Here is a 23,615-nt window from a genome sequence, read left to right as displayed (position 1 = left end):
AGTTAGAGAGGTGCAGAATGACTTTATAAAGAAAGAGAAAATATTAAAATAATATTAATTAAGATTAAAATGGTAATTTTTGGAGGTGCAGGATGAAAGCTTGGAGGTGTAGGATTAAACACCCTGATTTTGTCTTTAAAAGATGTCTACAAGATGAAAGGAGTATTTAAATTGTTTTAGGTCTCAATGTGAGTATATTGAGTGTAATACAAACATAAGTCCTCAATCGAAGTCTAATAAGAATGAGTGGTCATCACGAGGACTTCAGGAATTGATGGTTCGTCTAACACATTTGTTGTCAATCCCACACTGAGCATCAATGTTTCGATTCTAAGTCTAATTGGTAACACCATTAGGGTCAATCACTCTCATCTGAATTATTTTCCGCTTTGAAGTGTAAATATCTGTATCGGTTTTGTTAACTATGTAAGACTATTGAATGTTGTAGAAACATAAGTCCCCAACCAAGGTCTAATGAGAATGACTCGTCATTTACAATGAAGGGATTAAAGAAATCAGAGTTTGTCGGATAACACCTCGTTATCGGTCCTACAATGAGAGTCAATATTCCAATCTCAAGTTTACTTAATGACATCATTAGGATCAATCACATTCATGTGAGATACTGTCCGTTTTAGAATATAGAATTCCATCATGATTCTGTACTGCCTCAGAGATGAAACAAGTATTTAAATTGTTTTAGACTTTGACTCCTAAAAGATATTTTTTTATGAGATATACAATTTTATATGAAAATATAAATGCGTAAACTTATGCAAATATTAATAATTTTCTAAGCATTTTTACATTTTAAAAATATTATATACTTTTATTAATACGGTATTATTATCTTGTAAGGTAATTTCCGGTTTCTATACAATCATGGTCTATCATCATCATTATTTGTAACTTATATCATCATTCAACAACTTAAAGGAATTTTTTAATTAACTCTTCGTCAATGAAATTATGATGTTTGAAATTTTATGGAATTCATTTTGCATAAGTGAAATTTGTGTCGGTATAATATAAGATAATTTTTGTTTTGATTATCTTATTTGTTTTATTTTTGCAAGAAGTGGTGGTAGGGATTTTCTTAAAGAGTTAAACGTTGTGGTGTAAGGGTAATTTTCTGGTTAATGTATATTCATAATAATTATTTCTAAAACTTATTTAACAGTGTAATTGATTTACTATTTATTTGGTTAGTTTAAACATATATATATTTTAACAAACGTCTATCAGTGTCGCATAAGTTTTTTCTTTTTTTTCATTGAACCATAGATACTGCAGATTCTACATCATTATCACGGAATTGGATAGTTCTGTTGTGAAGAGATTGAGAAGCTGGAGTTAATATTTAGATAACAAATTTGCTTGAATATCAGAGAATTTTTTTAAAAAATAAAAAAAATAAAGGCTAAAATACAAACACCATTCCAACTAGTTTTAGTATTTACATCTTGGATAATAAAAAATAGGTCATCTGATATTCTCGTTTCAGAGTGTACTGTACTACAATCACTTTTCACCATTACATTCAGTTTTAGTATTTACAACTTGCCTCAAAATAGGTTATCTGATATTCTCATTGTATGTACTTTTCTTTTTGGTCCTTAAATAAATTAATATGTTCAGTATTGGCTCACTCTTCATCTGATGTAATTCTTGAAAGTATAAGGCAATTTTAGTAAAATGATATTAATATATGCATCTATTGTTTTCCTTAATCAATGTATACAAATCTTAAATTGCAGATAACTTGAAAGGCATAAATTTATTACATTTATAACTCTTCACCAAATCTCTATGTACCGTACACATTATTAAATTATTAAAAAAAATATATCAACTAAAAGATGAGATTAAAAGCAAAATATTATATTAACAGATACTATCTTCACAACATTAAATAGTATATCAATTAATAATTAAATCATAATTGATATTTACCATTAACATTGTGTCTGTTAACACCTTATTTGAATCAATGGTTAAAAATGTTAATCGCATAAAGTATTTGAAAATCATCTTTCATTCTGTTTACAGTCCGAAGAATATTTGTTCATATCATGTCTAAATATGTTGTTAAAATAAATCAAGAATAGCGCACAAAAAATGTGTACTTACTAAAATTTAAAAGTGTGATTGTGTTCCGAAAACATTGTAATGAGAAATGTGTAAATGACAATTATAGTGTAGAGTATATCCAAGGGATAATAAGCCACACAACTTTAACTGCGAAGCTGGTTGGTAGCAGTCATTGAGTAAAATAAATACAGTGATTGTTATATTAGTTTTTTTATTCACCTATAAGGAACTCCTAATACAGTACTACAGAAACCTTTGTAAGGAGGAAGACGTGTGTGAAATACAATAGAAAGGTTAAACAGAGATATTCGGTGGTATAGAGGATGCAGATGTGTATAGTTGAAACTGTGGTATGAGAAAAGATATGTTCGTGGAATACACTGTTCAAGGTATATGGAGAATCCACTAGTCCAAGTTAATAGAAGTAAATAGTATGTCAAAAAACATTATTGGTCATTGAAAAGCCAAAACTAAAGTGCAATTAGCGTTATCATCACATTGAAACTTGCTAAGCCAAACCATTTTCTCCTGCAAATTTGTTTCCTTAAGCAACTTAAACACGTATTACTAGTTTTGTGTCTCAGTGATTGTCTTATCAATGTTTTCAAAATTCAAAATCACAAACTCAGCAAAATACAAATTCAATTCACATGCAACAAGTCGAAAAACTTTTGTTATGCCAACTCAGGCGAAATTGGACAGATTTGTATCAATTGTCACTATTAACAAAAGCATCAAATGTAACACAGGGGACACAGAAACCAACAAAATGCTGTAAATGATGCAGAAGTATAATGTTGAAAACAATAGTTCATATCCACCGAATGTAAACCAACAAGGGAAAATAAAAAGCTAAAAGCAATATTCCTCATGTTCAAAGCCATATTACACTTTCAAATCCAATTTGTGCAGCAACCCAAGCTTTCCTCAGAAACATGCATCCAACAGGCAACAGCAGCAGAGAGCAGCCAAGCTGCAACAATTAACAAATTCAAACAAATTAAGTCAAATCTGTAATTTTAACAAGAGTGACTGATAATTTGGCATTTCACTCTATAATCAGTTGACATTTCAAAGTCTTTGTTTATCATAAATTAATTAATCCCCACCTCAAAAACAAGAGATTTTTCAATGTTTAATCAAGCATTTCTATAGCTAACCAACTAAAAAATAGTTTAATTTAATTAAATAGTAGTATTAATTGTACCAAATCGTGTTAAAGCAAATAACTACAGATTACTTAGAAAAGCCAGAGCTGGCGGACCCACAAAAAAGGATGACATCCAAAAAAAATGACATCCTTCGTGCGGACGAGAGAAAGTGAAATTAACATAGACAAAGCATCTGCCGATAATGATAACCAAACAAGAGGATCGATCAAAGGCGCACCATAGATGCGATGAGATGCATGCCATGAGATGCGTCCGTAACAGTAGTCAATAGAGTCAATCCCGATCTAAAATTTTGAGTCTATTTTAATTTTATAATTTATCATCTAAAAAGAGAGAAAATTAGGAGAGAAAAACTCACCATCCTTCTAAACAACCAGGGCCAGTTGAAGACTGTTGTTGAGGCGGCGGAGGCTGAGCGTATTGAGGAGGCGCATAAGGAGGAGGATAGCCCTGCGCTGGATATCCCTGCGGAGGGTAGCCTTGTGGAGGGTACCCTGGAGGAGGGTAGGCGTCCTTCCCATATTCCCCTGGCGGCGGGTAACCTATAGTCGTAAAAGATCAGAAATCAGTGAAATGAAAAAGAAAAAGAAGCAATCGAACAAGATAAAACAACATGCAAAGACTGAAAGATAGTTTTATGAAAGTAAAAAAAAAAGAAAAAAGAAAATAAAGATGGAAGGACCTTGGGGTGGAGGAACACCGACGGGTGGTTGCTGCTGATTGTAATAACTCATGGAGATGGAGAAGAGAAACGATAGAGAGGTGAATGGGAGTTTGTGTTTGTGAAAGGGAAGAAACAGAGGAGAGGGTATTTATTGAAATTGGAATTGGGATAGTGGGTGGGTTTTCCACCTTGGAGGTTATAACCGAGGAGAGCTATTTCCTATGCATTCTTTCTCCTTTCTTTTCACTTTTATTATTATTTATGAAACTTTAAATAATTTAAATAATTTTAATAATATAATAATGAATTATACGTTTGGTGAGGAACAGGAAGCAACGTGTCATGGTCACACGTCCTAGTCGAACCATAAATTGTTGGCTTCTGTAACTTCTTCTCATTCAATATATTGTTTTACCATTTTTTTTTTCACTTTTGGTATTGGGAATGGCTATATTCCGTGTCAAAAGCGCGTAAGGGTAAGCGCGACTCTCCATGCCATAACCTCTCTTATTTTATTTTCGGTTAACATTTATTGTTGATTTAATAGGATAAACAATTTATAACTGTATAAAATATATAAAAACGACCAATAATAAATAATATATTGTTTATATAAAATTATTATTATTATTATTATTTTAAAATATAACCATAAGAAAGTTATTTTTATATTTTAATTACTATTATAACTTAAATTTATATCTATATATTATAAAAAAAATACAAGATAAGATAAAAGAGTATGTTATTTTTTTTTTAATATCAGAGTATATTCATGAATGTTTAATGGTAAGAAGACACCTTTTCATGGCAATAAAAAGGGTATTATAATGATAGGATAAAAACATTATCTGATCATATTAGCACAAATAAATCATAACAACCTGACGCAATAATTTATATATATGTCATGTAATATTTTGTTCAAACAAGTCTCTGGTATTTTGTTTTTTAAGTTAAAGTTAATTTGCTATATAACAAAACAATTTATATCTTTTCTTGAATTATTTAGTCATCCACATTTTTACTTCAATCTTTAGATATTTTTACACAAAAAAATTAATATATAAATAAAAATATATTTTAAATTTTTTAATCTATTTTATATATTTATCTCTCTCAATTTTATGTGTTTACAAAAAGAAAAATTACCACTCCTAAATATATTTTGATGACCCATGACTAATCCTAACATACTGTTAAAAGATTTTTTTACCTAAAATTACTGTTATTCTTATGTTATTAATCTACATGTAATTTTAAAAATAAAAATAAAATAAATAAAAGTAAAATTATAAATAACATCCTAATAGTTTTTAACTTATTTTTGTTTTCTAAAATAAAATCTATACAATAATAATAATAATAATGTTAATAATGTTTTCTAAAATAAAATCTATATGCTAATAATAATAGGAGTTTAAATGATAAAGCGTATAATAACAATAATATTTAGGGTTTTTTTGTTACCGATAAGGGAAATAATAACATAAAATAAGATATTGTATTTAAAAATGTATTTGGCTGGTCCCAACAGGTCTCCCTTTCTTTTTAGAATTGAGCTCCTTCTCTGTGTTTTAGTCTTCGTCTTCTTCGTCAGAGTTTGCTTAAAAAAATAAATATACTTTTTTTTAATAAATCATAAGTTTCCTAACCAATAACAAATGGAAGCCATCAAAGAAAATTAAATTTCAAATGTAAATTTTTTCAAAGAGAAGTATAAAAGAATTTGAATTCTTCTAGAAAAATTGACTTGACTCATTTAAAGTATTATTTTAATAATGAAAAACATTTATATGAAAATACCAAGTAATTTGTGGCAGCTGTGTGATGGGAGAGTATTGTCATGATCATAAAAAAAATTATTCTTTTAAATATAAGTCTAATTTAAACTAATTCACTTAATCTAAAATTTAAATGAATTTTAACTAAATTTAAAATGAGTTGATTCATATACAGTAATAACTTTTTATTATTTTTTATTTTTATATATTTTTATTGTAATTATCTATTATTTCTAATGACAGTAGTTTATAATTTTATAGTTTTAAAAATTAAAATATTTTTTTGATAGTATTTGAATATTTAGAAGGTTTAATTTATTTATTTGTTCACTCATATGAGTTGACACTGTTTTTCAATTACTATTTGAAGGAGGAGATAAACCCACATCAGTATGAAAAATACCACAATAAATGAAGATGGAAGATAAATGAGAAGATAAAAGAGGGAATAGAACACACCTAAACACATAGGTGTTTCATGGCAACATCATTTATCACTTAAAATAAAATTAATGTTGTTAGGTAATGAAGGTTTCATTCATTTATTTTTAAAATACACCAACCAAACATGATCAAAGTTGATAAATTTCAAGAATGTGTTATAATACAAAGATTAAAAATATAATTAACTATAAAAATAATTGAAATAATAAAATATTATTAAATAAGTTATTATCTACATAACTCACCAGCTCTTGATAAATTGAGTCAAGTTATAGAAAAATTTAATTTAAAAAAAAAAAAAAAACAAGTCAATTTGAACATATCTATTTTTACCTCTTAAATAAATTAATCCTTACAAGTTATGTATATATAACATTAGCGAAAGAATGTTAAAATTTGAAAAGAAAAACAACTATCACGTTCAATTAAGTTAAAAATAATCTATATAAAAAACAAAACAAAACATTACATTTAATCCAAAACTTTAATCCATCTATCTATATGATTCGTTTTAATATTTTTATTCAATATAAAAATTTGAATTTATCTTAAATTTCTAACAAATATTTTAAAATACCATGTGAGTTTTCAACAATCAAAATAAATCTATAAGAATAAGTAATTAAAAATATTCAAATTCCATTCACTTTAATACTTAATATAATAACTTTTATATATAATCATCAAATGACTATTTATTTATTTAAGTGAAATCAATTAATAATTTTCTAAAATTAAACTATATTAACTTCCAAAAAATTATTGAATTGGAGTATACGGAACTAATAACTATTATATTTAATTTAGGTTACCACTAGGAAGGTATTTATATACTCATGTAACCCAAATTTACCATTTATTCCATTCATCTCATTAATTCTCATATAATAGATAAGCACTAAAGAATAGAGAAAAATCAATGAAATAAAATAATAAAAATAATAAACATTACATTGAGTGTTCAAATCATATTTAATATATTATTAAAAAAAAATAAAAAAATTTAAGAGTCATATAATTTAGATGATATTTTTTAATAGAGCATACTCTCACTTCAACATCAAATAATTATTTAAGTAGTATATATATATATATATATATATATATATATATATATATATATATATATATATATATATATATATATATATATATTTAATTAGTAATTTATTTTCTATGTTTAGTCTTGTTATTCATTTTTATGTATTTTTTTCAATTGAATGTCAATATATTTTAAATAATGTTTATTTTATCTCATATGTTAAATTGATATTTATGTAATTTGAAATATTTATCTGTGAAAATCTGAATCATCTTTTATCTTGAAATTATTTTAGCTTGACATGTAACATCTTCTATTGTGTGTTTGATACATAATATCTTACATACACTTTAACACATTTCATATTCTTAATTTTGACACATGGCACCTTCCGAACGTCATTAATAACTCTATGTAAAAAATATTATAGTTAAATTAAATAAAAATCAAAATATTCGTATCATTAAATATAAGAATCAAATTACTAGTATATATTAAAAATAGTTATATTTAAAAAAGGTAATAATATTGTAATAAATGTGTTACAAAAATATTTTATTAAGATATACAGGGTTTTATAATTATATTTCAAATCATTGTATTCAAATTTAGAATTAATTTCATTAATGCAGATTAAATGAAAATAAATATATATGCAAATATTAAAAATATTAAAAATTATGTTTTAAAAGTACCAAATGATTTATTGGACCAAGTTGTGTTGGATGGCTCATTTAATTGTTTTACCTCTCATAACCTCGATAATAACTCAATGCTTCATTGATAATTTTTTAGTTAAGTATGAAGCTTCAAATTAGGATCGGTCTCTTGATAAATTTAGAAAATCAACCATCAATAAGTGTGAAATAATATTCTTAAAAGTTTATATATATCTTTGTGTCCATGTCCACTCAAATATAAGTTTAAATTCAAAAATAATCTTCCAAAACCATGTATGTAAGCTTTTATCTTGTAGTTTTTTGTTTTCGTTTTAATAAATCCATCTCACAAGACTCTAGTTCATATAAATTTAGTTTATATATAAAAGAATATCTCGTTTTTTACCTAATTCAATTTGATACAAGATTTTGTACTAATAAACTAGTTTCCTAAAATAAAGTTATTCAACAATTCTTGGCAATTTAGTAAGACTCCTAACATACAAATAATGCATCTCAATATACAACATTTTTGTGTCACGAGCATAATCTAATTTAAACATCAACCATTCCATTATTAAGAATTCACGAACATTCACAAATACAATTTAATGCAATTTCAGTAGCTTTCAGGTTAAATGTATAATGAAAATTATAAATAAATATAGTTTCCTTTAGATGGAGTTTTATTCTATATATTCTATAATATATAGGCTCGGAAAATAATATTAAAAAAATGATGATAATTTTTTTTTAATCATTAATAAAGAAGAGAAGAAAAACTTAAAAAAGAAACACATGGTAACAAACTTAAAAGCACATAAAACTAAGACCTTAGTTCACTTGAGTGGATTTGGGGGAGAGTAATTGAGAGGATTTGATAATAAATTTTTTTGTTGTTTATTTGAATAGATTTGGAGGTAAGTGAGAGTGAATTTGAAAATAAATTTTTTTAATCTGTCACATAAATTAAATCATACACTAATTCTCACAAATTTTACTTCTAAATCTAGTCTCACTTACCTCCAAATATATTCAAATAAACAACAACAAAAATTACTTTCAAATCCTCTCAATTACTCTCTCCCAACTCCACTCAAGTGAACAAGGCCTAAGAGAAACACACTTTCTATTGTTATGACATTGAAATATATCAAATCGTAAAAGTAATAAAGTAAAAAAGTGAAAAATTAATATTTTATTTTTCAAAAGGTTTTAGAGTGTAGATGTTTTCTTAAGAGACTTAGGTATGTTTAGTAAAATTATAATTATTATTGATTAAGACTAAAAACTTTGAAACAATAAAATTAATAAATTTTAATAAGGTAAATCTAAATTTTAGAAAATAATTAAATTTATAAATTAACAATGCAGTAGAAACTTCACATGGATTGGATTTCATGTTTCAATTCAATGTGAAAACATCAAATAATATATTTTCAACTTTTACTTTAATATTAAGATTCCAAGTTAATTAACTCTAGTTCCTTAGACACAAATATAAACCTTATTAATAAAAACTTCAATCACTTATATGTTTTTATCAAAATATCGCATTAAAATCAAATGTTTAAAATAGTTAATTAATAAAACTCTATGTTTAAAAGTAAATTTTATTAGTTATTCTATGATGATAAAAATTATAAATTATTTTTATATAATCAAATATCCACAAATAAACAATCACCGATAATGTAATTAAAAACAAGATTATATACAACAGGAGTAATCGAAAAGAAGTATACGATATAACAGAAATCATAAGTAAATACATTATATTTAACCTTGATGAATAAAGGAGTTAATTACTCCTAAATATTTTGAGTACTAAAAAAAGGAAAAAATGATGAAAATAATGAAGATAACAAGCATTTCAAACCTCCATAATATGTGTTTGGTGTTTGTCTCTTATGATTAGTTTTATATTCCCCAATAGACACATTTCTAATCCATAACACATCTGTTTAATAAATCCCCCAATGTTCACTTGCTGGACCTATTGACATAGCTTGTTGAACAAATTGAGCCAAACTAAACGGGGTTTGAAAACTAAATACCTTTCTTTTCAAAATCATTCCACAAATAAAAACTAAAAACTTATCTTTTCATAATTATTTAATGAAATCTTATTTATTTGAAAAGTAGAAAATTAAAAAAAGAAGATAAAGATAACAAGAAAAACTAATTATAATGACAATCATCACCTACTTTTATGCAAGTCATAATAAAAGAGAAAGAATAAAAAAATTACTCCAAAAAAGAATATAGACAATTTAATTCTTCTTTTGACTATTATGAAAGTTCAAAAGAAAAAAGGGAAAAAAACTTATTTGAATTCAATAATGTGATATAATCTTTTTATACCATGTGTACTGTATTAATTAATATATTAATCAGTTTTCTAAAGGCAGTTAAGGAATTAAAAAAGTACAACGAGTAAAGAAAAAAAAGAAGAAAAAAAAATTGAAAGTTATATTTGTAATTTAAAAAATACAAAGAGAAGGAAGGGAGGTGGAGAGAAAAAGAATAAACTTTATCTAACTTTAATGTCTTCATCCTAGTGTCACTGTTGTAAATCACTATGCTACTTCGTTGCACCCGTGCCACTTTACACGTTACAATCTTTCATGAAGGTTCCTTGCATTGAATTTATGAACATGTACCACTTCTCTTATTCCAGATATTCACATATAAAATATTCTTGAAGGAATGTTTTGTAATTATATTTCAAAGGTCAATCATACCCAAAAGTAACAACTTAAATAAAATTTATAAAACAGGTAAAATAATTAGGTTAACTAACTAAGAATATCAACTAGCGTAATATAAAACGTTACAAAAAATATTAAAAATGTTTACAATGATTTTGCATATTCTATCACACGCAAAAAAGAAAGGGAGGTTGTCATATGTTGAGACTGTCATCAAAGAGTAAGGGTTGAAGTTTATAGGCTTAATAGCACTAATAATCTTTATTTTGGTTGGCAAAGTTCGAATTGGTCCCTAATTTTTTTTTGTTCAATATTGTCCTAAATATTGTAAATTTCGTTCAATTTGATCCTTTTTGTAGACGCCGTTTAAATCGTTAACGGCAGACAATCCAACTGTGCAGAACAATGTTGATGTGGCATTTAACTGACCACGTGGATTCCTTTCAGGCATAGTGAGGTAAAATCTGAAATAAAACTAGGACCATTTCGAACACACTTAACGAAAATAGGGACCATCAGGGGTATTAAGCCTTTCTTTAATGAAACCCAATTTTTAACGAGGGTGGAAAGCCAAATTAGGGTTTTTAACCAATCTTCTTCCCAATCTTGGTGGTTGATGAGCCATGTTTACTTCCCAATCTTCTTCTTCTTGTTGTTGCACTAGCTTGGGCCACCAAAATTGTCATTCCTCACTTGGTGGTGGTTCAATGGGGTAGAGATAATCCCTATTTGCAATAATCTGCAGGTTAGGTCTCAATACCACAATCTGCGACAAACTAGACCCCAACAAGCACCACTTCCTAAAGCTTCCAAAATCATAAGGCAAGAACCCCATTTTTTCCACAACAGTATGAGTAAAGCCCTAAACCCCAAAAAAAATGCTCAATTGCTTGTCAAATGAAAACCCTGTTGGTGAAGAACCCATTATTCGGAGGTGATTAACTTATTCCTCTTTTTGAGTTTGTCGGCGATTTTGGAGGGAGAACGGGTGGTAGCCATTGACGAAGGCAAAGGTGAAACAGGTTGGGTTCCCAAATTCTAAGAACCCTTAATTTAATTTTCAAAAAGCAAACCCTAATATCTGCAATTTCAATTTCAAAATGAATAAATCTACCTCATTATGCCTCTACGGACTCCACGTGGGCAGTTAAATGCCACATTAACACTTTTCTGCACAGCTGGAGTTTCGGCCGTTAACTATTTAAACGACGTCTCCAAAAAGGATCAGATTGAACGAAATTTATAATCTTTAGGACCACATTGAACAGAAAAAAAAAAATAGGGACCAAAACGAATGTTGGTAACGAAAATAGGTACCAATGCTATTAAGCCAAGTTTATATAGTGAAATTGTTACCTATTTTATAACATCTGAGTTAATTACGAGTAAAAAATGAAATACAATTTATAAACCAGAAAATTTTAATTCATTATATCAAATTGAAACAACAAACAGATAAAAACACAGTAATTAGATTGATGACACTCCTTTTCTAAACAATGGTTATCGATTTAATTTAATTTTAAGAATTGATCTGATTTTTTAAGAATGCTTACCATATCTTAAATGAGTACTTACTATTAATATATTTTATTAAAAGATTACTTATTTACTTTCTTTATTAATATAATAATAACAAATACGAATAAATATAAAAATTTGAAATATTTTTTTTATTATTATTATTAAGAGCAAATTTATTAAGTGGTTAGATTTTAAAAAAGAAAGTGTCAAAAATATATTTTTCCATATGAAAGTTGCGTCAAAAGAGGGCCATGTTTGGACCGGAAATATCGTAGAGCTGTTAAAACGGATAATCCAATCCGACCTTGTACAATCTACCACGGGTTGGTTACTTAGTGAGTCAATCCAACTCAGCTCATTTATTAGCCAGACAAATCTGAACCCGGCTAGACCCACCACGGGTTGGTGGGTAAACGGGTTGACTCACTAGCCCATTTAATTAGAGTTTTTTTAAAATAAAAAAATTACAAACTTTCTATATTCAAATTTAAACAAATTTCAATCCTAAAAAATGATGTTAATCCAAATGTCATCCAAAAACAAATACAAAAAACATAAAAAAAAACATGCTCCTTCAAGAAGTTCCATGGGAGTGATTTGTGAAAGCAGAGATTACTTTTTTGGTATGCATAGTGAGTGAAAAGACAATTTTATTTTTTAGGGTTTCATAAATAAAATAACAAATTAAAAAAAATAAAATTAGGTAAGTGGGTTGACGGGTCAACCCGGCCCATCACAGGTTCAACCCTTATGAGCCGGGTTTAAATCTGACCTGCATAAAAAAAAAATTTAATTTTTTCAAACTCAACTCGATCCGAACCCGTGATGAACCGGATTAACTCGCGGGTTGTAACCCATTTTGAAGACTCTAGAGTTTCGTATGTCTGAAGCTGGAAATAATACACTCGAACAAAAAAAAATAATCCTTCTGAATAAATGCATGCGCTGTCAGAGCTGAATTAGGTAATGAAATAAGATAGACACAAGTAATCTATTTTCCACGACCTACAATCACGTCTTATAAAGGAAAACTTTACTTATTTCAGATAAAAAATATAAACTATTTTTTAAATACATTATAGACTTATAAATATATTATTATACATAACATCTCACCATTAATAAACATCAATGTGGAAATTGTTGAATCAGTGTTGTTGTAATTTGCATTGGTGAACCATTGACATGATATTCCTTGTTTGGTGTTCCAACATTTGACCCCTGAAACCTTAGTGTAGTACAAATTAGCTACTCATTCCATAAATAACGCGAAACAAACACATACAATTGCATAAATAATAAATAATGCAAAGAAAAAGTTTCTTTAACAACTTTTTTTTGACAACACATATAAGGCAGTCTATGATTAATCTGTTCAAATATTTTTTTAAAGATAAATTCAAACATACCAATAAAATGATGACACATGTTTTGTTGTAAAAAAATTGTTAAAAAAGAATTGTCAAAGTATCATTGTCTTAATACAAAGTCAAATTGAAAAAAAAAAGTTAGTAGTAATAGTAAGCTAAGCTAACAATACCGACTACAACAAACCAATTAAGGTAACCTCCTCAACGAACATAAACATATTATCATATTTAATTTGAAATTTCTCTTAAAAAAAGTTGCATGAAAACGTAATAAACATGAAACTGAAATTTGAAGATACATGTATATATATATATATATATATATATATATATATATATATATAAAACTATTATATCTGGTGGCAATCTGGTACTGTTAATAATTCTTACGCTGCTCGTGTTATGATGTTACAATTCTGTCGCATAAGTACAGTGAAGAAAATGACAGCGGTGTGTCAGAGTTGTTGAAAAGTGCGCCAGGTGAAAGTGGAAAAGCGTTTCAGGCAGAGGCTAGAGTCACAACGCCTTTGCCAACTCTCACTGATGATTTTCATTCTGGACTATTTCTTAACAAACACTGCACACACCTGTTCTGTTTTATGAGCATTATAAGAAACACCACCTAAAAAATTAAATTACTGATCAAAGAAAACAAACGTCAGAGATAGAGAGAAACAATGGCAGCTGGTGGAGGAGGAGGAAAGGCTGATGAATTCCTACCTCATCCTGTCAAGGACCAACTTCCGGGTGTTGATTACTGTGTTACCAGTTCTCCCTCATGGCGTAGATGCCACTCTTAGCCTTTTTGTTTTTTTTTATCTAAATTTAACTTTTGACACTTTTTTTTTTTTGCTGAGACTGTTTCTTTTTTTTTTTTTTTGTCTTTGATTTGGTTGTAGCTGAAGGGATCATTCTTGGGTTTCAGCATTATCTGGTTGTGCTTGGGACCATTGTCATTGTTTCCACCATCCTCGTCCCTTTGATCGGTGGTGGCAATGTAATGCAAATTTTTAATTTCTTGTTCTTTAGTCACGTCATTCGATTTGAGTCTAATTTCTTCCTTAAAATAAAAATGTAGGTAGAAAAGGCCGAAACAATACAGACTCTACTTTTTATTGCTGCCATTAACACACTGCTGCAGACGTTGTTTGGCACACGGCTTCCAGTGGTTGTGGGACCATCCTATTCTTTTCTAATTCCTGCTGTTTCCATTGCTTTTTCCACCAGAATGAGTGTATATGCTGATCCACATCAGGTTAGCTCGTATGTGTTGATATTGTTGAGGTGTAGACTGTTTGGTGAAAATAATTAGTAGATGGTATAGATATGCTGTTTCTCTCTTGAAAATTAACTACTGAGTATTTTTGAAGTGTTTGTGCCTGTTACTAACTGCAATTGATTCTTCACGCCACTTTTTTTTCAGAGATTTAAACAATCTATGAGAGCCATACAAGGAGCACTTATTGTTGCATCGTTTTTTCAAATATTCGTTGGCTTTTTCGGCTTTTGGAGGATATTTGCCAGGTAGATTACAAACCAGTGAATCTCTTGATCACTGTTTTGCAATCTGCTATTTGTAGAAGTCTGCTATATTTCAGGATAGTAAAAGTTCACTATATTAGTTGATGCTGCAGGTTTCTCAGCCCGCTTAGTGTGGCCCCTCTTGTCACTTTGACTGGACTAGGACTCTTTATGTTAGGATTTCCCAAAGTATACTCTTTGCTCTTTTCTTATGCATAGTGGCAGTCTCTTTCATGTGATTGTTTGTTGTTTAACAAACAATGATTCTTGTAGTTGGCAGATTGTGTTGAAATTGGTCTCCCTGCATTACTTATCATTATCATCTTGTCCCAGGTATACTACTTTCTTTAGCATTCTCTCATCCATTTTAATTTAATTTAATTCTATTTGTACAGCAACAAGATAGTAAGTAGAAAGACAATGCTCAATTTTTAATATATTATCCAAATCCCTTCCTATTAAATTTTTATGGGTCTGCCACAGAATATATATATATATATATGCATATGCTCGATATTGATATGTGCATAATTTCACTTATTTTGAACAAACTCTTTAATAAAATTTAAGTACGAATACTAGAATAGTGGTAATGTAAGAAGTGAGTATCTGTGTATATTATATATCAAAACAAATCAACACTTTGAATTGATATTTCTACTTGTGTTAAATCAATGACCTTGCAGTACATTCCGCAAAGGATGAAATCAAGAGGAGCTGATAGATTTGCAGTTATGGTCTCAATTGGAATTGCATGGGCATTTGCTGAAATTTTGACTGCAGCTGGTGCCTACAATAAAAGATCGCCTAGAACCCAATTAAGTTGCCGTACTGATCGATCTGGGTTAATTAGTGCTGCTCCTTGGTTAGTCCTAATAAGTTGCTTGTATTATAAGAGCCATGCTTTCAGAACTATGTATTATATTCTATAATAGATTATGATATGCAAGGCTTTAAACCATCAAAGTAGTGTTTGCAACTATGTGCAAGGACATGAATGTGTTTAGAACACCTCTTCATAAAATACACAAATTCATACTTGATCATTTGATAATTGTAAATTCATTCATATGGATGATCATTTAATAGAACGCCCTTCAATTAAACTTCTCTTCATTTATGTAGGATAAGAGTTCCATATCCATTTCAATGGGNACGCCCTTCTTTCAATGCTGGTGATGCTTTTGCTGTGATTGCTGCTTCTCTTGTTGCAATCGTAGAGGTTTGCTTTTGTTTCTTTTAATGTGTCCACAATCTTGTGCAGATGATTGGTATAATTTTTAATATATGCGTACCAAGATCAGTATGACTTTGTTGACTCTATTCATTGGATTAGAAAAATTGTGAACTTCCCTAGGGTCTTTTTTATGCTATCTTCTTGAATTGACAATTTCTAATTAAAAGGTAGATGATTGAAGTTATTTTCATTTGGATGTCCTTTTATATAATTTTCCCTTTTCATTCTCTGCGGACAGTCAACAGGGACATTCATTGCAGCATCAAGATTTGGCAGTGCAACCCCTGTTCCACCTTCTGTGCTCAGTCGTGGTGTTGGCTGGCTGGTGCTATGCGATTCTATGACATTACATTTGTTCATGCAATTGCTTTCACAATTTAGACTCACATGTTAATGTTTGTCGATTTCAGGGCATTGGCACTCTTTTGGATGGCCTTTTTGGCACAGGAACTGGATCCACTGCATCAGTGTATGTTTTATTGCCTTAAAAAATAATCTGACTAGCTGTATTCTTAAACCATGGATCTAAGTTGTTCTGCCTCCATGCGTAAGACAAGATGAGTTGCTGATATTCAATCAATCAATATATGTTAATACCATTGTTGGAGGTTTATCAAGAAGCCACCGATTTAGGCTACCTAGAGGTTTTGATGGGTTTTGGCTTGACATGTGGCTAGCTAGTAACATTTCTGTCTGAAAATGATGTTTCCTGATTGCTTTCATACAAAAATGTATGAACCTTTTTCTTTTGCTTTCGTACTAAAGGCATTATCTAATTGTCTTTTCTTGACATTAAGTGAAAATGCAGGACTCCTGGGTTTAACACGAGTAGGAAGCCGCAGAGTCATTCAAATATCAGCTGGATTCATGTTTTTCTTCTCTATATTAGGTGTTGAAACAATTTCTTCAATTTCGTAAACCCTTGATTTTGTGTTAGGCTCTATTTTCGGTATCCACAAAAGTTGGAATAAAATGAATTTGATATCATAACATTATGATATGTTTTTGACGGAAGGCGATAGTATATATTTCATATATTCAACTCCAGTCTACCTCGTTTAAACAGTCCTATCAACCACTATGAAATAATCAAACTGATCTAGCTTTACATGTGCTATTTTGTTCTACTGATTTTTAACTTAAGCGTTCGGGTTTGTGCTTCTCTGCCAGGAAAATTTGGAGCAGTTCTTGCTTCAATACCTCTGTCAATTATAGCAGCTATTTACTGCGTTCTCTTTGCCTACGTAGGTAAGTGTGTGATTTACTGATTTATGTGTTGCTTGGGCCGATGCATTGAAAATAATGCAACATGAATTGGGGAAAATAACTCTACCATCTTTATGTGTATATGCTTTTATGTCAGAACAAACAAGTTAATGGCCTAAACAACAAAAAATAAACTAGTGATTTCCATGAAACCTGTGAATTCTCATGTGAAATGTATTTCCATTTGGTAACTTGATGCTTTATTTCTGAACTATTTCTGATTTAGTTGAATCACTTTATGATGAGCAGCCTCAGCTGGGCTTGGTTTTCTTCAATTTTGCAACCTAAACAGCTATAGGTCATTGTTCATCGTTGGACTCTCTCTCTTCCTTGGCTTATCTGTTCAACAGTATTTCAACGAATATCTGTTGATATCTGGACATGGCCCTGTTCACACGGGCACCACTGCGGTTTGCATACTTAACTTAAAAGAACTTTCCTTCATTCTTCTTATTTTACTATAACCATTGTTTATTGTTATGGTTCAAATTAACTCCTTTTGCAGTTCAACGATATAGTGCAAGTGATTTTCTCATCGCCAGCAACTGTAGCAATTATTGTTGCTTACTTCTTGGATTTAACTTTGAATCGCGGAGATAGCTTAACTCGCAGAGACAGTGGGAGACACTGGTGGGAAAAATTCAGGAATTTCAATCACGATACTCGAAGCGAAGAGTTCTATTCACTTCCTTTCAACCTCAACAGATACTTTCCATCGTTTTGACTGCACTTCCATTTTAAAATGATCGAGAGAAAATCTATCTTCCTTTTAGAATTTGTTGTCTCAAAGTGTGTAATATATATACAAAATATATATGTATGTATAACTTGCAATTTATATCAATACTTACTTATTTAGAACTATTTCAATTGGGCCTGTAGTAGTCCACTCTGCATGGCTAAAAGTAGTTGGGCCCATACCGCAGCCATTGTCACGAGGGAATCACGCTCTGGTTAGTTTTTTTTCTACCTGCATCTCCTGCTTTTGTTTTGAGGTTCTTTAATGATGCATGACGAGTTTAAATAACGGAGGACTAGAAATTAAATAGGAATTAAGGTGCGATAAACAAAACTATATTTTAAGAATTAAAATAATTTTTGTATGAAAATTAAAAACATGTAAGTAACTAGCTGTTCATGAATTTGAATCCAGTATATATAAAAATCCTGTACACGATGAAATATATCATGGTCAGCAACTAATGTCTCCACCTAAATTTTTGGACTTTTACTCCATAAATTTAAAAAGAATCTGTATTTTTCTTACAAACATCTTTAAAAAATATAAATGAATACTATTAGTTTCTTTATAAATTCTAATTAATTCATGCATAGATTTTCTTTTTCTCACATAATTTCTCTGACTTCTTATTTTGAAGTGATACACGCCGACATATATTGTAATAGAATTTATTTATCACTGGTAATGATCATTTAACCTTTTGTACAATATATAAATAGTTAAGGATAATGATATTTAGACAACATTTTTTTGACAATATTTGAACATTGATTACGTGTTAATATATTATTGGTCAAAAATTACTCCACAATCATGTTTATGATTATTATTATTGATTGTGAAGTAATTTTTGACCAATCACATATTGACACGTAATCAATGTTCAAATGTTATCAAAAAAATATTGTCTAAATATCATTATCCAATAGTTAACGTGTTATGTAACAATATGGATAAAGACTGATAATTTGAAATTTTAGCGGATGAAATAAGAAAGAGAAATTTAAAGAGATCAAAATCCGAATTTATGTTAAGAAACCAGAAACAATTTTTTTTTTAACTGCATAAACTATTTATTTAAGTTTCCTAATCAAACAATTTTGTACTTTACTCTTAATAAGTTGGTTGGTTTATTCTTTCGATCTTTTAACATTGATGATCTGAGATGAAATTTAAATAATTTGATTTGATTTTTTTTCAAATGTGATAACATGTATAAATGATATCATTAAATTATGTAATACCAATTCAAATGATAAATAAATAACTTTATGTAGCTTTAAAAAATAAAAATACAATATTATATATTACAATAAATTATACCAAAACTATAATAAATTAATAGGTTAAGAATCTATTTCATTCTACTATCGTTCAAAGATTTTATTTAACTTTTAAAAACATAACAAGTTAGTAATTTTTTTCTTGCTAGATCAACGAAAACTCTTTCCTAATGGCAGTTCCTTCCCATGTATTTATAGTTTTTTATTTTATTTTACATTTTTAATTATATAATTTAAAAGTCTTAAACTTTTAAATTATTTTGTTTCGATGGAATTGGTCTGAGGTGGATTATCCTTTTTTACTATGTTCTCTTTCGATCATCCAATTCTCTGCAAACACGTAATCCACCCCGGTGGATTGTTGACTTGTAGAAGATAGTTCGACGTTTAAGTCATATATGTTTCATTAAGAGATCTATGTTTTATTAGGATAGGAAAAGATGATTGTACTTGAACATTTGTGTATTTACAAGAGTTGTGACAGCCAAATTCATTGATTAAGATTAATGATTAGTGTAATATATTTTTAGCCAATCAAACCCAATAATAAATGGATAATGATATTTAGACAACATTTTTTTGACAACATTTAAACATTGATTATGTGTCAATCTGTGATTGGTAAAAATACACTTCACAAATGTGAAGTAATTTTTTACCAGTCACAGATTGACACATAATCAATGTTTAAATGTTGTCAAAAAAATGTTGTCTAAATATCATTATCCATAATAAATATAGTATATTGGTAGAGCATAAACAATCTGATCTATTAATACTCGTAAATTGTTCATAAACAACAATTAATTCCAATTGGTATACATAATACATAACTTTTATTCATGTATATCCTTTTGTTTGCTTTTCTAATTTTTTTTATTAGGGATAAATTTGTTAAATTATCCATTTCATAGGATTTGATACTAATTCACATGGGTTAGAGTCAAAATATATATGATTAAAAAAGTTTTTTATTAAAAAAATTCACAAGATCAAATATCCATAAAATCTATAAGCTAAGGTTAAGTTAACCCATTACTCTTTTTATAACAGGTTGACTATTTTATTTATAGTAATATTTAAAAGTTTTTTATTAAGTTAATATCCACTTTTTAAAATTGAAACTGTTTTATAAAAATAATAATTTATTTAATTATTTTATAGATGATTTTTTAAAAATATTTTTTAAAAATTAAATGTATTTATTATATTTTAGATGTCATAACTAAAAATAAGTTAAAAATCTTATTTATATATAATTTTTTAAATACTTTATCAAAATAAATTCATAAAAACTTTAAAAACAAGAAAAAATTAATTTAAACTTATAATTAATTTCTCAACTTATAAAAAATAATTTATTTTGAACATTTTTTTCTCTTAAAATTATCTTATTTTTAAGTTTAAACAAAATCAACGTATATTACATTTTTAAATTTTTAAAACAATAAAAATATGTATCTAAAATATGATAAATATTAAAAAAATATTTTAAATAGTGTTTTGTAAAACCAACATTTATATATTCTTTAAGAATAATAAATTAGAAACAAATATTTATTAACTTTCATTTCTTAAAATCTATATAAAATAATCATTATACTAATTTATACTGAAACTATCTTTTTAATAAGATAATATAAAATCATATTTTGTGTAATAAAATTCTTAAACTATAACTTTTTTTTTTTTGATATTCAGTGTGATAAAAAGATGTTTAGAGTGAAGAAAAAAATATATTTATAAAATATCATGTAAAAATTGTTGGAGAGAGAATTATAAAACAAATAAAAGAAATAATTAAAATTGTATTAAAAATAAACTAATTTAGTTTTTTGAGACGAGATTTTAAAATTTTCTTATTAAATGACTAAAAAAACTAAAACTTGGTTTTAGAAGAAATCGATCAGGTGAGCTTATGGACTGGATATTCAAATGCTCAAATGATCTTGTGTCAAAAAAAATTGCAACACAGAGTATTCTTTCTGAGTCTGTCTTTGAATTGATGTGCCATTTAATATATATATATATATATATATATATATATATATATATATATATATATATATAATAGTTTCAGAGATCCTTATTTGGAGGTTTGTTTCAATTGGATCCTCCAATTTTTGAAGTGATCAATTAGGTCCCTAATTTTGTCAATTTGAATCAATAAAAGTCTTTCTGTTAAATGCAGTTAACGTCATGAAGTTTTTGAACATGTGGCACGTTGACGCTTACAGGTGGCATCGTTTCAAGTGCATAGGTGGATTATAAAAGAGTGAAATTCCTAAATTAAAAGGGTGTATTTGAAGATGAAATCCCTAAATTAAAAGGATTTCACCCTTTTATAATCCACCTATAAACGGTGTCACCTGGAAAACCTAATTAATTACTTCACAGCGTCAGCGTGCCACATGTTCAAAAACTTCACAGCGTTAATTGCATTTAACGGAAAAACTTCTATTAATTCAAATTGACAAAATTAGAGACCTAATTGATTACTTTCAAAATTGGAGGACCTAATTGAAATAAACTTCCAAATATAGGGACCTCTGAACCTATTAAACCTATTAAACCTATATATATATATATATATATAAAGTGATGGTTATGTTAATATAGTTTGCGATATTTAATAGAATTTCATTTTATGGCTTTAATAATTGCACCCACAAAATTAATGTTTGATTCATTATGATCATAGTGTTTAATTAAGTTATTTTTTTTCCGGGATTACACAGTGAGGACACTCTCTTTCTCCATTCTGTTTGGTAGTTAGATTAAAAAGACAAATAATAATTTGACAAAATTATAATTAAAAATAGCTAATATTTATTTAGTATTTATTTAAATATAATATTAATTATATATAATTTTCTTATAATAAATTTAAAAAAAAAATAACGACTCGTGCGTTTGCACACTCTCATACTAGTTCACTTCTAAAAACATAACAAGTCAGTCATTTTTGTTCTTGTTAGATTGACGAAAACTATTTCCCGATGGCAGTTTCTTTCCATATATTTATAGTTTTTTATTTTATTTTACTTCTTTGATCATATAATTTGAAAGTCTTAAACTTTTAAATTAATTAATTCAGAAATCGAAAATAATTATGTATTTGGAAAGTTATGTTTTTTTTTAAATTCCGTATTATATAATTTATATACTGAAAATGACTTTCACATTATATAATTTGGAAAAAATAAAATGAAAAAGAAAAAAATGATGGAAAGTAGAAAGAAAGTTATGAAGGTAAAAGAAATATTTTTCTGACAGTTAAGCTGATAAAAGAAAACAAAAACTCTATAAAAAAACTCGAGAGATTAAAATCATAGAATGAACATTAAAAAGCTCAAGCAACTTTTTTTTTTTCTTTTATCAATTTCTACCCATATTAAAATTTGCATATAAATACCAAAGAGAACATAACCAAAGGCATTTACTCCTCTCGTTTTCCCCTTGTTTGGTTATAAATGCATGCTATTTATCAGTTGGGGAAAATAAAATAACAGAGGAGAAAAGAAAAGACAAAAAAAATGAGCGAAAAGTTATTTTAGTTATTGCTATTAATATATTTCATTATTATAAAAAAAATAGTGCAGCATTTCATTTTAATAACATAATTGCTAGTACACACAAACAAAAAATTACTAGAATCAACTAGAGCTATCAATTAGGTCCTCTAATAGGCCCTGGCCCTAGTCCATGTGGGTTGGGGCCAAAAAAGCCCCTAGGGTCAAAAAAGACCTTTATTAAAAAAGCCTCCAGGGCTAAAAAGCCCCAAAGCCCTGTGGGTTAGGGCCAGCCCATGGGCTTTCTTTTTTTACAAAAAAGATTAAATATCCAAAAATAAATTGTATTTTTACAAAGAAAAGGAACATTTATGTTAAGTGTTATAACTTGGAAAATACATATAAGCATACATGTAAGCATCTTTCTTTTACTTTAGTAAATATTTTTACATAATTATTAATTAGAAAATAATAAATAGCATTTCATATTTTTCATCCCTAAATTTGACGTTAAATTGAAATTAGTGTATATTATAACCTTTTACAAATTTTAATCTTCAAACTTATTTAACTTCTTCTTACATGATAATAAA

The 23,615-nt window shown here is 28.0% G+C and overlaps 2 protein-coding genes across 2 annotated transcripts; one reads left to right on the top strand and one right to left on the bottom strand.

The window, feature by feature from the left end:
- Positions 1-2,736: 2,736 nt before the first annotated feature.
- Positions 2,737-4,114, bottom strand: LOC106769910 (cysteine-rich and transmembrane domain-containing protein WIH2). Its single transcript, XM_014655712.2, has 3 exons — positions 3,946-4,114; positions 3,622-3,805; positions 2,737-3,064 (listed from the first exon to the last, which is right to left on the bottom strand). Exons 1-3 carry the CDS (start codon positions 3,995-3,997, stop codon positions 3,019-3,021), a joined length of 282 nt encoding a protein of 93 aa, XP_014511198.1. The 5' UTR covers positions 3,998-4,114; the 3' UTR covers positions 2,737-3,018.
- A 9,766-nt stretch (positions 4,115-13,880) lies between these two features.
- Positions 13,881-18,432, top strand: LOC106771227 (nucleobase-ascorbate transporter 4). Its single transcript, XM_014657166.2, has 14 exons — positions 13,881-14,244; positions 14,361-14,458; positions 14,540-14,716; positions 14,885-14,985; positions 15,096-15,171; positions 15,256-15,315; positions 15,669-15,847; positions 16,108-16,204; positions 16,458-16,544; positions 16,630-16,688; positions 17,017-17,108; positions 17,390-17,467; positions 17,735-17,895; positions 17,991-18,432. Exons 1-14 carry the CDS (start codon positions 14,139-14,141, stop codon positions 18,207-18,209), a joined length of 1,590 nt encoding a protein of 529 aa, XP_014512652.1. The 5' UTR covers positions 13,881-14,138; the 3' UTR covers positions 18,210-18,432.
- Positions 18,433-23,615: the final 5,183 nt, after the last annotated feature.

The sequence above is a fragment of the Vigna radiata genome, chromosome 8, assembly GCF_000741045.1.
Source record: "Vigna radiata var. radiata cultivar VC1973A chromosome 8, Vradiata_ver6, whole genome shotgun sequence".
Classification (NCBI taxonomy): domain Eukaryota; kingdom Viridiplantae; phylum Streptophyta; class Magnoliopsida; order Fabales; family Fabaceae; genus Vigna; species Vigna radiata.
Note: the sequence above shows the minus strand (reverse complement) of the source record. Positions and strands in the feature narration are given on the sequence as shown.